Raw genomic sequence first — 14,363 nt, forward strand, 5'->3', positions numbered from 1 at the left:
ATCATGTGACTGAAGAACCTTATTTGAGAACATAATCCTAGCAGTTTGGCATATCCTACTTGTACAGCAGGGGTTCTCAAGCTGGGGTACGCGTAACCTCAGGGTTGTCGGGAGGTAAGTGAGCAAAGTTCATTTTACTGGCAATATGACGATTTTTTGCAACATTGATTCAAAGAAATTGTTACTAACTTTTACAGTATGTGATGAGCTAGAAAAACGTTTAAGCTTACCAAACTAAAACCACCATTCTGAGCACATTACCGACATTATTGATTGTGCAAAATCACATAGTTTTGTTGCATAATGTCAGGAACGTATCTTCCTGATTTGGAATTGTTCCCAAATCTCTCTCAAATCGCTTGCGCGATGTATTGGTCTTTTACGGCCAAATCATCCAACAGTTTTAAAAAAAAGCGTGTCGAGAGTCTTTTGCTCTTCCCGTTCAGCTACAGTTGTGGGCAAGGTTTTTCAAGCACGTGATGCATGATGAAGAACAAATCTCCTTTCAGACTCCAGTTGATCATACTTTACTCCTGTGCCTTTCGAAACACTTCCCAGAATAGATTTACTTGTGGAGAAACGCCAACCTCATCGGCTGCCGAGAAAGGAGAAACATTTACTTTTGTTTATTTATTGAAACAGTTGGTAGGCTACAAAACGCGGAGTCTAGGGAAGCCTCTCTAAACGCTGTACTTCTTAAATTTGTTGGTGTGGCTTTCTGATATATTAAAAACTCTTTATGCTGGCCTAGGTGCAATTCTAATGTAGCATGTAGCCTACCATGTTTTTAACTAAAATTTAAATTCCGAGAACATTTAGCAGAAAACTATGAGAATTGCAATTTGCTGATGCACTTCAACTCTGCAATTTCAAAACCTAAATCCTGCTCTCACGGAATTTAACTCACCACATCCGTATTTCTGAAGCGACATAACTGTGTAACCGTTTCGCTTTCATAACTCCCACCATACTACTGATAAAAAAGCACTATGTATTATGAAATAAGGGGGGAATTGAAAAATACTGACAGACAGAGGATACAGAACCAGACCGCACGACGCTAGAACGAGAAGGTAAAATTCACGACGGGAGAATGTCACTTTTCTGACACCAGTCGCAATAAACTAAATTGGTTAGAGTTAGACAGGATAAGTATTTCTCAATATCCTGAATACGAGCTTGTAACTTTAATTAACAAAAATTCATTTAACTTGTTTAACTTTTGTAGGCAATCATACCCCTAGACAGAAGCCCTAAGTTATCCTTTTGTAGCTAGAGACTCAGAGTCTCTCAGTAAGCTAAACACAGCTCAATATCAAAAAAGCCTACACAAATATGACAGCAGCTTTTAAAAAAAACTGCATATCTGAATTCAAATTTGGCTAAGGACAAGTGTCAGTGTCAATGCTATAAAATTTTGTTCTCCTGAGCAATACGTCACGTAATGTAAACAAATAGGATTGCAATCATTACAAAAATAAATAACAACATCTTTCAATTATGTTGATTCTTGTGCTTTAGGTAGATGTGATTACGACCATCGAAGCCAACCGCCATCTTCAACTTCTATAAAAAACAAAGCGAATAATTAAATTAAAGAAGTTTTCCCGCTTGGAATACTTTGCAACCTTTTAGTTGTTTACGCTATTTATTGATGGAAGATTACAAATAAGTCGTTAAATAAATGTAATGTTGAAACAAATAATTGACGTTGATTTGATATAGTTGACGGAGAATCAACAATCTAATAATAAATGCCAAATATTTTAAGATGCCTGGTAAACACTTCGAGGTTACAGTTGGTCCAGTTGGACAACTGTTACATCAGATCAGTTGTTCCCAATCTTTTTCCTAAGCAACCCAAATTTTCTAAAAAAAACAAAGTTTAGAAAATTTTGCGACTCAAGCATAACCTGATTATCTTACAGCAGGCTACTTTGAAGGCATCCAGAAAAACATTATGAATGCCAAGGCAACATTTAGAACAAAAAAATGTATTGCAAAATAAGAACGATCGATAAACGCAGCTTCACTAGTAGGATTTTTTTTACAGCCATCCCCGCTTAATCGGACCACATCGGGACCAAGCCAAACTGGTCCGATTAAGCAAGTGGTCCGATTAAGCGAGGAGAACGAACTCCACTGTTTCTGAATTTTTGCGTGTTCTAACGTCCCCCTTTTGCTGTCTCCTGTCCTGTGTTTCTCTGTGTTGCTTGAAGAAGATAAAGTAAAACAGAAACAAAACTAAAGTTGAAAATTTTTACCAATCAGGAAAATTTTAACAGTTGAGGGTTGTATGGAGGTTTTGATTTAATTTCCTTTCAAACCAAATTTCACAAAACAAATATCATTTCTTGTTAAAAATTTCGGTTTTGACTTTAATTTGGGCAAGCTTTTAACTTTTAGGTTACTTGTGAGCTTGCCTCAATTTACAAATGGATTGGGCTAATTTTTGTTCTCAATTCGACCAGAAACATGAAAGTATCTTGTCACTAAAGCTTATCGAGAACAAAGTACAATGCCTAACATCAACTCTTGATGTGTAATCTCGCCAAACACAAATAGATAAAGCAAAAAATGTTAACAATAAAATCTATTTTTGTGGGAAGGTGGTCCAGCTTAAGCTGGGTAGTTGTTCGTTTTTCAACAACCAGCTTAAGTTGGGAGTCGAACCAGGATTGCATGATTGGAAAGCCAGCGCCTTATCAGCTGCGCCATCCCACCGCTTAATTTGTGGTCCGATTAAACAGGGGAAATTATACAAAAAAAAAAACGATTTAGATTCGGGACCAGCAAAAACGGTCCTATTAAGCGGGGTTGACCGTATTATGCAAACAGCTATTTCATTTATATACACTAAACATTAGTACACTACTGTTTGGTGCACATAAAGTGGTACAGTACATAGGTGTACGAGCCGGGGGTGCAGGGGGTGCAGCTGCACCCCCAACCTGTCGAGAATTTGGGCAAGATTTCACATTTGGGCAAGGTTTCATACCTATCTATCCTACTTATCTTCAAAAAGAAAATTTTCGGACGATACCTTGCTAAAAAAAAGTCATAGGCCTAAAAGTGAACGTATAAATTCTTGCTTGCTGGAGAATGCAGCTTTTACCTTGTTTAGTACAGTCCTTGACAAAATTTAATAAATTTGATAATTGGGAAGCACATATCAGAATGATGGAGATGGAGAAAAGGAAAAGGACATGGCAACATATTTCCAGGGAAAGGAAATGGACATAGCAACAGCCCAACAAACTGCACTTGGAACTACTGTGTTTGCACTTTAAGAAATCACAGGAATGAGGAAAAGTTCTTTAGCATTTGGAATGATGTTCATAAAGCTTTCAAACACAGCACAGTGAACGAGACTCAAGTAGGCTACCCGTATTTCTTTGCATCGTCAATCCAAACTTTCAAAAAGGATGCAAGCATTGTGTGGTGAAAATACAGTCTACAAAACAGAAAATGAACAAACTGATATGGAAAGAGCACGTGTTGATGTATACTATGATGCGATTGATAGGGTCACTGCAGAATTATCTGAAAGATTTACGAACAAAAGTTCGAAGATACTGCTTTCTCTTGCAGATGTAGTGCTGAGAAATAATGCCAACCAACAAAGCTTGAAGTTGATATCTGAATACAGGATTTCCTGGAATCGGAATATCAACTTTTTCACCATCTCACTCGCAACAGAGAAATCAAAACTGCTGTAGCTACAATGTACAAAATTCCTAATTTCAAATGGATTAGATAAAACTATGCCCCACTTTGCAAAAGCTGCAAAAATTCTAGCAACAGTTCCTGCAACTTCGTGTTCAGCTGAGAGGTCTTTTTCCGGATTACGACGACTGAAGACATAGGCTATCTGAGATCAACAATAGGCCAAACACGACTGTCAAATTTAGCTTTGTTGCACTTGGAAAGACCAACAACAAATAAAGTGGATGTCAATCGCATTGTCGATATGTTTGGACAACAATGTGGGCGAAACACATACTTCTTTTAATTTGTTTATATATACCACAAAGTCTACCACTGTATTTAATCTACTACTCAATAATTTTTAGTTCAGTTTTGCAGTTTTAGAGCCTGCATTCTACTGGTTCGTTAGTGTAGTGTCAATTACTCCCTTGAATTGTCTTTTGATGAATTTGTTGTTTTGCAAATTTGCATATTGGTATACTTGGCGCAGTATATATGGCGCAGCGGGTAAGGTTTTCCAATTATGCAAACCTGGTTCGACTCCCGGCTTCAGCTGGTTGTTGAAAAACACCGCTCATCTCTACCCAGGGTGTAATAAATTGGGTGGGCGTAGTTGCTGAAGTAAAGGCGGCCAAGAGAAAGGAACTGGCCACCCTACTCTCCTTAGTGCCGAAGGCTTAGTATAATGAGAACCTTATCTTTTCATTCCCCAAAGCTCAGCATCTGAGTATGGGACCTTTACTTTATCATACCAGTGGCTTTGTGAAAGTCTTGTCAGTTGATGCCTTATGCTGTTTTTTTCTTGAAGGCTATATTATTGCTTTTTCTTACATGTGTACTTTGATTTGGGCGCAATTGATTGTATTTGGGCAAAAATTCTTTCGCACCCCCCAAAAAATTGCTTCCCGTACACCTATGGTACAGTATACATAATAGGCTACAGTTTAGTATACAGAAGTTAGTACAAAAAACAATACTTGTGTAAGAAAAACAAAAACAATAGACCCAAACAAATTTTCTGGCGACCTAACTTTGGGTCGCAACCCATAGGTTGGGAACCACTACATTAGATAACGTCAAAACAACGTAAATAGCTCTCACCGTATTTTCCAACCCATCCAGGGCTTCCTGTAACTTGGCTCGTTCCTTCCTGTTCGGATGTCTCGGCCTCCCATCACCACCATCAATGCAATTCCACATCACAACTTCCTCCTCAATCTTGTACAATACATGGATTACGTCATCGACAGATAGGAAGTTCCATTGGAAATCCATTTGAACAATCTAAACACAAATTAATTATGATTCTATTTATCCTTGTATTTTGGTTAAATATAATGGATTGACGCAAAAAAAGTTGTTGTTGTTGTTGTTTTAGATTTGTTTCACTTTTCTTTAACTACAGTAGTTGAACCAAATCTGATTCAATATTCTAAATTGGGCATGACTCCTCTGGAATAAATTCGAATCGTTAGCTGTCCGAAAATGGTGACCCAAGTATGCACCTTGTATTTGGTGATAGGTTTATTTAGTTAAAAGCAAACTTTGATTGCTTTTGCTGAACAGACGAAATACTATAATTCAGATATCCCTCGCAATGGATGTGGTTGACCTCAAATAGAGGTGTCAACGGTCCACGGTCAGACAGTTAGTGAACTGTCCAACTGTCTACTGTCATGACCACGGTCTGTCAGCCACCGGTCATTTGCAAGGATGCCAGCGCTAGGTTTTTTGACCACTTCTGGATTTTGAGTTTTTTTCAAATTTGGGTAAATGTAGGTTTGAAAAGAAGATAAATCTAGGTTTGAAAAGATCAAAAAAGATGCACGATTCGATGCACGATTTGACCCACTGGAGTGGGGCGATCGAATCGTAACAGATATTCAAATGTGGCTCGTGCAGCGTGGAAATAGCTATCGGTTTCTGGGACATCTACGCCAAGTGAGCGAGTATTTTCAATTTGTGGAATAGTAAATACTGCTAAATGTTCCCGCATGAGAATCAATTGAAAGCCAAGTAGGCTATTCGCGCATAACAACTACTCGCAATGCTTAGATCTAAATGATGACGATTGAACGACAGTTGAGGACAGTTGAACCGTTACTACCATTGATGCTTCAACTGTCTGACCGACCGTCGAGGCTTCTGCCTGACACCTCTAACCTCAAACCAATGTGGATAAAGATCTTAGTAATGCAGTAATCCATAAAAAGTAAGAAACGTTTTTCAACAAGCAGCTTCATGATTGGAATGAAAGCAAGTGCATCTACTGCGTAAGCAAAAAAATCTGCCAAGAAATTTTCTTACATTTTGCAAGTGCCTTGCTTCCAACCTTTGCTAGAGGAATTTGAAGTTTACAGCAATAAGACGTTTTTTGATAAAAGCCGTAACATTTTGTGTGACGTAACTATGTGTGACATAAAATTTTCTGTTCGAATAAATGTTTGATTGACAACGTTATTAAACTTGAAGAAGACTGGCAACAGGAGAATGAGCCACGCAATGCCGCCGTTTTATTTTCAGACAGTTCTTGGCAAGCGTTACGCTCCACTCTTTACAATAAAAAAACAGAGAGTTTTTTCCAAGAAGAGCAATCTAGCAACATTTGAGCAAGTTAATTTCAAAATGTATTTTGAGCAAGTTAATTTCAAAATGTTCGCATGAAAAATAAAAAAGCGTTGACTGGCGAAATATATACACAATGAAATTCGATAATATTTAGGAAAAGTAAAAAAAATGGACTTATAGAGCCAGTGGTTAGCAGCGACAAAAAGTGTAAGGTGCTAAGTTAAACATGACTCACGGATCCAGGCATCGATTGGATCGCCTCCTTCCATGGACGGAATTGTTTGGAATTCATTTTGCATCTGGACAGACTAAAGATTCCAACTCGCACCGGCATAGACTTGAGGAATGACGTCACCGCATGGAAGTCATTCTGAGTGTCGGAAGATTTTATCCGTATCCTCCCTCCATGAAAATGACTTCCTGCTGTGACTGTCACTTTCTCGTCGTTGCTTTCCCTCAACATCTTTGTGATATTGATGATGGAGCGATCATCATAGTGATCTAATAATACAGTAATAATATCAATCAATATTAGCTCGGCTAACCAGGTTGTAATGTAAAATCACACTTTGGTTCTAACCATAAAATAATCAAACATTGAACACAAGTTGTTTACTAAAGATCAAAACATTAATTTGTTTACATCGCAAACAAAAATATACTCTACAAATAGGAAAACGTCACGCGGAGGTAGCCTCTATATCACCGTGGCCATACCCAGAGTACTTACTGCGCTGAGGAGGCCGGAAGGACGAAACGGTGTGCTGTGTGCACTGTCTGCAGTTATGGACGCTCTTGGCTTATGCCGATTGAGCACTTTACTGGAGGCACCTTGCTATGCCTTGCGCAAAGCTCACTGCTTGCTGTTTGAGCACTTTGGCAAGGTTGGCGAATGGCGGTAGTACCATTTTTGGAGCTTGGGTTCCACAAATGGAAAAACGTCACACGGAGGTATATATCTCGGTGGTAATACCCTGTGTACTTACCCAGTGCCACTGTTTGCAGTTGAAAAAAATATGTCTGTAGTTATATAAAAAAATATATATAAATATATACAAACAATATCAGCCACAAGTTGACGATTTAAAAATAAAACATTAATTATAGCCTAGAATATTTACCTTGAAAACATAAACAAATTACTTTGAACTAAAATTTCCAATTTGAGGCAAAGTTCTAATTTAATCAACCACGCAGACCTAGGCTAGCTTTGTAGTTAGAAACCAAACGTTTGTTAAAACACAAGGTTATCCCGGGCTTTTTAATTTTAAAATAAACTTTGTTTCTGTGTTTTGTTGCAATATTTTTTGTTGCATTCTACAGCCTCCTCCACACAGTTGATTCACAACCAACTTCAAGACTTGATCATAAAATGTCTCAATTAGCCATTTCTTGTTGCAACTTGTCAAAGTCGGTAATTTTGCACTCATAATTACAAAAAATTTTGGTTTTAAACTTCTTTGATAATATTGTTTAATAAAGTACCGAAGACAAATCGACAACACAGAAAATAGAGCTAGACCAGCCTGCTCTCAAAAGTGCTTGAAGCCAAGTCAATCAGAAACTTCTCATCTTAAAGATCGGTAACTGGAGTGGAAATCACTTCGCTTTACTAATGAATAATGGAACGTCAAAAACCATAAAAATGCCAATGCTTGATTAGCTTATCCTGCAGTTTCAGGGCTACGGTCTTTCAAACTCTCTCATTGGATGCACACTGTAAAGTTTTGTTTTATGTACGTTTCGCATCCAAACAAAAATAAACTGACCATCCATCCATTCAACAGACTAAATATTAACCACAAACTTATCAGAGTTATGCTTTTTACATTTATTACATTGAATTTTTAGACAAATTCTACTGCACTTCAACATTTACTTACCTTTAGCAACTCTCTGGGTTATTTTACACAATTCCGAATGAAATATCGTCTTCTTTTGTAACTTTTCATCTGAAACAAAAAATTGCATATTCATAAAAATTGCAGCTTGCAACTGACGCCCTCGCAAACCGAAAGCTTGAGCATTTGTTACCACAGTTCATAGTTTCCCTATAACCAAAGTGACTGCCGGGGATGATTAATTTTGAATGCGAATATGGTTTCGTGTATTTATTGAATTTTTTTTTTTGCGAACTTGCGAAGCCTATATGTGTTTTCAAGGTAACACACATCTGTACATTTGTAGATAAGAGTAGTACAAAAGTATATATTATAATTTGAACAGTTGAACACCCTCAATTAGTTTATAAGAACTTTGTGTTCAAAACAAAAAGTCGTTCATTTAACTCAAAGCTAAACGTTTATCTGTTAAAGTTGATTTTGTTCAACAATTTAAGAAGCTATTTTTAAGTTTAAATGGAACTGCAGCACTTTTTGTTCAAGATCAGTTCAGTGGTAAAGTGGTTTTGCCTACAAAGTACATAATTGATTTTTCTCTTTAAAGTCTGTTTTACTTGAGGGCAGAAGATGTTGTTGAGAAGATGTTGTTGTTGATTGTGGCGATGGTGAATAAGTTAGATCTGAAGGTAACTGGATGGTTGCAGACCTCAACGAACCTGTAAAAGATTGCTTGTAACTATAAAAGATTTCTTGTAACTACACCTTAATTCGGAGCACACATAACAAAAACGTATTTTTGACTTCACGAAAAAAAAAACAAAAAAAAAACATTGAGCACTAATGTATTAGACAACTTCTTCTTCGTCGTATGAGCTGTTATTTGGGACTATATGTTTGGGCATGATGTCATCAGCCACTCGACAGTCTCGTCATCCAGGGTCTTCAATCCAAGCGTTCCATGTGGTGGTCGATGGATTGGGCAGTCATGGACGACATGATCTACTGTCTGGTCTGTGGCGCCACACTCGCATCCCGGTGAGGGAGCCAGGCCCCATCTGCACATGTCTGAACGAAAGCGACCGATGCCGGTTCGCAGGCGGTTAAGCCGGACCCACGCAAGTCTTGCGAGGGACATTTCCGGAGGCAACTTTTGAAAAGGTACCATAAAAAAATCCCCTTTGAGCAACAAAGGAAAACGTATATACTAGTTCAGTTTAGTCGTTGGTTCGCCATCGGCCGGCTTGGCGCATTGGGTTAGGGCGGTGGTAGTCATTACATTGACGTGGGTTTGATTCCCACCACTGCTGTTGCTCTTTTTCTTCTGTAATACTAAACAAAGCTGAAAGGGGATTTTATGATGGTACCTTTTCAAAAGTTGCTTCCCGGAGGGTGGGGATCGACGTCGGGTAGGAAATCATGGAGTCGGGAGGTGTTGTTTTGCCACTCCATGTTCCATGTGTAGTTCGTCCAGTGTGCCGCACTTATTCCAAGATCTTCAACGTTGTTCAGAAGCTGTTGTGCGGCGGGCACAAATGGGCGTCTTGATTTCAGTCGCTGCTGTCCTCCTGGTAGGCGCTGGAGTCAACTAATCATGCAGCAAGAAAAATAGTAGCTGCAAAAGATCTATAAAAACTTTAATAGACTGTAGATCACAATATAATCTTACGTGATCCAGGATGGAAAATTGTTTGCAATTGTGGTAAAGGTTCTGTAGTTTTTCCCGATAGTTCTGTAAAATCAAAAATTGCAATTAATAGCTAATTGCAAAGTTAAACTTTTGTAATTTTTGAACAAACTCTAAAATTAAACTTTGAGAATAAAAATTGCAACACAGTTAGAAAATTAAACATTTAAAAAGGTTGGTAGTCCAAACATTGACAAGTAACTTTAAAATTAACTTGTTTAATTTATATTTTATTTGGAAATATTTTTTTCCTCAAAGATGTAAATATGCGCTTGAACGGTTGAGGTTTTGAGTCTTGTGGAGCTGAAGATGAAGCATCCTGAGATGATGACCGCGGCCGATTGGATGCATTGGACAATGTGTTCAGTTGTTGATATTCTTGATGAAGAGACTCTTGAGGGAGATCTAAAAATATTGCATACTGTTGTACGAGGATACTTGGTTTGTCTACAAACAAATCATTAAACAGTTCTCTCTTTCTGCTGAAAATAGCAGTAAAAGAATCAAAACTGATAATAATGCGTCTAATGTGACAACAACTCTTTTAATGACAAAATAGACAGCTATTTAATCCATGGCTATAAAGTCGGAGTCGTGGAATCAGAGTCAGAAGGTTTTTGGCGTAACCGGAATCGGAGTCGGACTCGGTCAGTTATAAAAGGAGGAGTCGGGGTCCAATATTTTTTGCTCGACTCTTCAGCCCTAATTTAAACATTTCGATTCAGAAGCATTAACCAAAAAGATATCTTTTTCTCTTTTTCTTACCAAAGGTTTTGAAAACGAGTAAGTTTATAGAGAAGATTGACCAAATGCATATTAACATTATCACTTGCTATCTAAGCAGCATTCAGAACAAATGCTGTTAGTGGAGTTTATCCTTACGTGATAAAGGTTGTGCAGACGGAGTTTGCTGGGAAGATGTTGATGTTTGTGCTAAACTGGATTCATTTGACGATTGCTGGGTGGTTGCAGAGCTCGAAGAAGCTATACGCAATAGTTAGGAAAGCCTTTAGTTTGGTTGTAGGTAACAATATAAACTTTCCAACTACTTTTGAGTTGATGATGATTGCTCAGTTTTATTTAGAGTGAAAAGGCCACAAATGCAAATCAATTGTTGGATGATTGGCATGATCGTACGCATTACATTTTCTTGACCAATAAACACTTTCACTTAACGAAGGATTCATTAAACTTAAAGATTATGTCACCTTGTAAATTGACACAAATCAGTAAACGTTGCTTACACAAAATATCAAATAACTGAACTAAGCAACACCTATACTGTAGAACAATAATTTACCTTTGTTCATGATCGGATCCAAAAGGAGTCCAGACATAAATTGCATAACAACAGACCAGTGGTCCTCCAGTAAGTTATTTTGAACAAATAATTTGAAATCAGGTAATGACATTTCGCGACAGATATATAAAGCACTGAAGTACTCTTGGAAGGTCTGGTGACTAAAATATAAGCGCTGCTGCCCTTCCAGGAGTGCATATTCTCTGTTTGCTCCCAATAAAGTGACTACAAGATCTTGGACTTGTTGACTGGAAAGACTTTCTTTTATAAGATCATCTGTTGTGATTAATACGGTTCCTTGTTTTGTTGCTTCATACGCGATTTTGGAAAGTCTGATGACAATATCATCAGATATGGAAACGGCGTGTTCAGAGGTTTTCAGATTTAACAATATAGTATGAAATATCCTGGTCATTGTGGATATCTCTCCGATTTTGTGTGACGAACCAAGAGATGCTCTCAAGTAGAGTTGCAACATCAAAGGGTTGTGACACATGGACTTTAAATGTGGAGTTTTTACTGTTAGATTGTTCCAAAGAACCCTAGATTGTTGTTGGTCGTTTACTAAGGCGTCAAATAACGTTGTCATGTTTTCAGAAGTGAGATCACAAATGAAGTAAATACGTTTGGGTCGACATCTTTTTGGAATATGAAGCATGGCGTGTGGTCGAGATGTGAATATCAAGTGACAGTTTTGTAGAAATTTTTTCAAACAAAGATTGGACACAAGTTCCCAATATAGAAGTGGAGTATTGTAGTTGGATTCTTGCACATTTTCTTGTAGGTTCCAACTCACCTGATCAAATCCATCTAGAATAATGAAGCAGTTTTCCGGATTTGTTGTGATCCATTCAAAAATACAATTCTTTTCTTTATCATTTAAGTTGTAGTTGCTATCTCCCAGCAGAAATTCTTTTAACCCAGTTTGTTTGTTGCAGTTGTTCATGTCCATAAAAAGCTTCCTTAAAACAAGAACATCTTCACTTTTAGCAAGCTTTCTAGCAAGGCGCTTTGATAAAGTTGTTTTTCCAGACCCAGGGTATCCGATGACCGACACAAACCTGTTATTTTCAATATCAGAAACTAATTGATCGATTGTTACTGCTCGGTCAAATGTGGTCAACTCAATTCCTTGACTTTCTGGATTGTACTTCTCATCGTTTGGAATGAACTTTCCTTGGTAAAAATCAACTTGAAACATGTCAGGATAAATTTCTGGAAATCCTTCTGGAGAAATATCAAAGCTGGAGAGATCAACATCATACTTGGAATGATATTGTTTGCGAGTTGCTTTTTGCAGTTTTTTGAATTCTTGTTTTGCACCTTAAAAGCAGAAATGAAAATTATTTTTGAAAGTGGCTAATGGTTTTGATGGCTCCTTATTTGACTGGATTTGAGTGACTTATGTTTCCACAAAACGAGTTGAGCGTTTATCAAAGAGTCCACGCATATAAAACGCATATACTGTATAAAACTAAATACTGTACAGTGACGATTCAGATTTAACGTTTCATTTCGTCAACACGTCATGCCTTTCATATTATTACAATACAATATTCAAAGCTTTTGTGAAGGATATTGTAAAGTTAAAACGACCTTTAGTTGCTTAGAAACATTGCTGTTTGAATCAAAAAAATTGTTCTCATTTCGAAATAACTTCTTTAGTGAAGAATTTAGTTTCGAATTTCAAACCATTTCGTTTCGCCATGTGTGGTAAAATTGTGACTTATTTAACTCGTGCTATAAAGCACTGCGCTGCTTGTAGGTTTGCCTTTAATCAGTGCGTCGCGTTTGTGCCTTCAGCGCTTTACCTTCCTTTCTTAGTTCTACAACGGTAGCGTTCTATTGTGTATCTGTCAGTCCTTGTAACTGCTAGTTTTAACTGGCTTAACTTAATTCTTGAGCGGCTGCCAGATTAGTTTGTAAGTTATTTAGTTTTGCATTATTATATATATCTTTCTTATTTCAGAACTGTGTTATGGATGTGTCAATTCTAAGTTTATTAAAGCCTAATTAATGCATGTTATTCTTGAGCTTGTTATGGTCAGTTCAATTTAATAAACTTAGAATCAAGAATGGATAGACACATCCCTCGACCAAAAGACCTCAACGTCGACCCGAATTCTATTGAGGCATCTAGAGCATTCAAGTACTGGCTTCAAACAGTAGTAGATTATATCGCTACGTTAGACGAGCTTCGAACTGAACATTCACCTGCACTTAACAAAGCCAGGATTATTCGAAGTTTTCTCTCACCAGAAGTATATCCTCATGTGGAAGAAGCTGTAGAATATGATACTATCGTTACTACACTTGAAGAGTTATATATCAAAAAGAAAAACAATGTGTACGCTAGGCATCTTTTAGTCAGCCGTCATCAAGCTTCCTCTGAGAATGTGCTGGACTACTACAGAGCTCTAACCTTGTTGGCAAAGGAATGTTCATTTCAAAACGTTTCTGCTGCAACGTACCGAGATGAGCTAACCCGAGATGCTTTCATCAATGGTCTCACTTCTCCTTCTATCAGGCAGCGTCTTCTAGAATACGACGCTATCAATCTTCGACGTGCTGTAGAACTGGCCGACAGTTTAGAGAAGGCACAGATTCAGTCTAACTCGATGGGCAAGAACATCTCTATTCCTTTGATTGCTGCTGCTCAACCCACAACGTCGTCACTGAATGTTGATGCACAATGTTTTCGAAACCATGAAGAAACAAGTTCTTTGGCAACATCCACCAGGTTTGAAGTTGAGAGAGCTCGTTTTGGCGATAAACTGTGCTATTTTTGTGGTAAATCTTTTCACAGAAGAGACTTATGCCCAGCTCGAACTAAGACTTGTTTGAACTGTGGAAAACGGGGCCATTTTGCGAAAGTCTGTCGTCAAATGCACATTGCAAAAACAGCTTCCACAATTAGTTCGGATGATTTGGATAAACAATTTCCAAGGACTGCGTTTTCACCTTCTGGTAACAAAACTAAAGTCGCAGCTGGAGCTCCGACCTGTCTTCATCGCACGGTTGTCGACGGTACTCTCGAAGGATATCCAGTAAAAGTTTTATTGGATTCAGGGGCATCTGAAAACTTCATTGACAAAAATGTTGTCGACCTTCTGAACCTTAACCTTGAAGGAGAACTCTCTGATGTGACAATGGCCTCCACTCGATTAAAGTTGAAGACGTATGGTTGTGTAAGCGCAGCTCTTAGTCTCCTGAAAAGAGACTATCCCAATGTTTCCTTGGATGTGATGCAAGATTCTTGTGC

At 37.9% G+C, this 14,363-nt stretch overlaps 3 protein-coding genes across 5 annotated transcripts; all 3 read right to left on the bottom strand.

The window, feature by feature from the left end:
• Window positions 1-990: 990 nt before the first annotated feature.
• LOC145765470 (uncharacterized) lies at window positions 991-9,991 on the bottom strand. Of its 3 annotated transcripts, none has more exons than XM_082577297.1 (6): window positions 9,784-9,991; window positions 8,732-8,833; window positions 8,160-8,228; window positions 6,512-6,777; window positions 4,810-4,992; window positions 991-1,566 (listed from the first exon to the last, which is right to left on the bottom strand). In XM_082577297.1, the coding sequence occupies exons 4-6, from the start codon at window positions 6,737-6,739 to the stop codon at window positions 1,495-1,497; spliced, it is 483 nt and encodes a 160-aa protein (XP_082433423.1). In that variant the 5' UTR covers window positions 6,740-6,777; window positions 8,160-8,228; window positions 8,732-8,833; window positions 9,784-9,991; the 3' UTR covers window positions 991-1,494. The 3 variants fall into 3 exon arrangements, with proteins under 3 accessions (XP_082433423.1, XP_082433424.1, XP_082433425.1); XM_082577298.1 differs by lacking the exon at window positions 9,784-9,991 and adding an exon at window positions 9,482-9,571; XM_082577299.1 differs by lacking the exons at window positions 8,160-8,228; window positions 8,732-8,833; window positions 9,784-9,991 and having other exon boundaries at window positions 6,512-7,410.
• LOC145765472 (uncharacterized) lies at window positions 9,984-11,161 on the bottom strand. The gene is made up of 3 exons (XM_082577300.1): window positions 11,102-11,161; window positions 10,684-10,785; window positions 9,984-10,206 (listed from the first exon to the last, which is right to left on the bottom strand). The coding sequence occupies exons 1-3, from the start codon at window positions 11,145-11,147 to the stop codon at window positions 10,025-10,027; spliced, it is 330 nt and encodes a 109-aa protein (XP_082433426.1). The 5' UTR covers window positions 11,148-11,161; the 3' UTR covers window positions 9,984-10,024.
• Window positions 11,162-11,213: 52 nt separating this feature from the next.
• LOC145785691 (uncharacterized) lies at window positions 11,214-12,302 on the bottom strand (the record flags this gene model as incomplete). The annotated part of the gene is made up of 1 exon (XM_082597389.1): window positions 11,214-12,302. A coding segment is annotated over exon 1 (1,089 nt), but the record flags the coding sequence as incomplete, so codon positions are not given.
• Between the last annotated feature and the right edge of the window lie 2,061 nt (window positions 12,303-14,363).

This window comes from Aplidium turbinatum, chromosome 2 (genome assembly GCF_918807975.1).
Source record: "Aplidium turbinatum chromosome 2, kaAplTurb1.1, whole genome shotgun sequence".
Classification (NCBI taxonomy): Eukaryota; Metazoa; Chordata; class Ascidiacea; order Aplousobranchia; family Polyclinidae; genus Aplidium; species Aplidium turbinatum.

Excerpts from the sequence above, each read along its gene's own strand:
- LOC145765470 (XM_082577297.1), bottom strand. The coding sequence starts at position 6,739 with ATGTTGAGGGAAAGCAACGACGAGAAAGTGACAGTCACAGCAGGAAGT. Across the intron at positions 4,993-6,511 it reads TCCAATCGATGCCTGGATCC|ATTGTTCAAATGGATTTCCA; the intron begins GTGAGTCATGTT and ends ATTTGTGTTTAG. Across the intron at positions 1,567-4,809 it reads TGGATGGGTTGGAAAATACG|AAGTTGAAGATGGCGGTTGG; the intron begins GTGAGAGCTATT and ends TGTTTTTTATAG.
- LOC145765472 (XM_082577300.1), bottom strand. The coding sequence starts at position 11,147 with ATGCAATTTATGTCTGGACTCCTTTTGGATCCGATCATGAACAAAG. Across the intron at positions 10,786-11,101 it reads GGATCCGATCATGAACAAAG|CTTCTTCGAGCTCTGCAACC; the intron begins GTAAATTATTGT and ends TATTGCGTATAG. Across the intron at positions 10,207-10,683 it reads GTCTGCACAACCTTTATCAC|ATCTCCCTCAAGAGTCTCTT; the intron begins GTAAGGATAAAC and ends CAATATTTTTAG.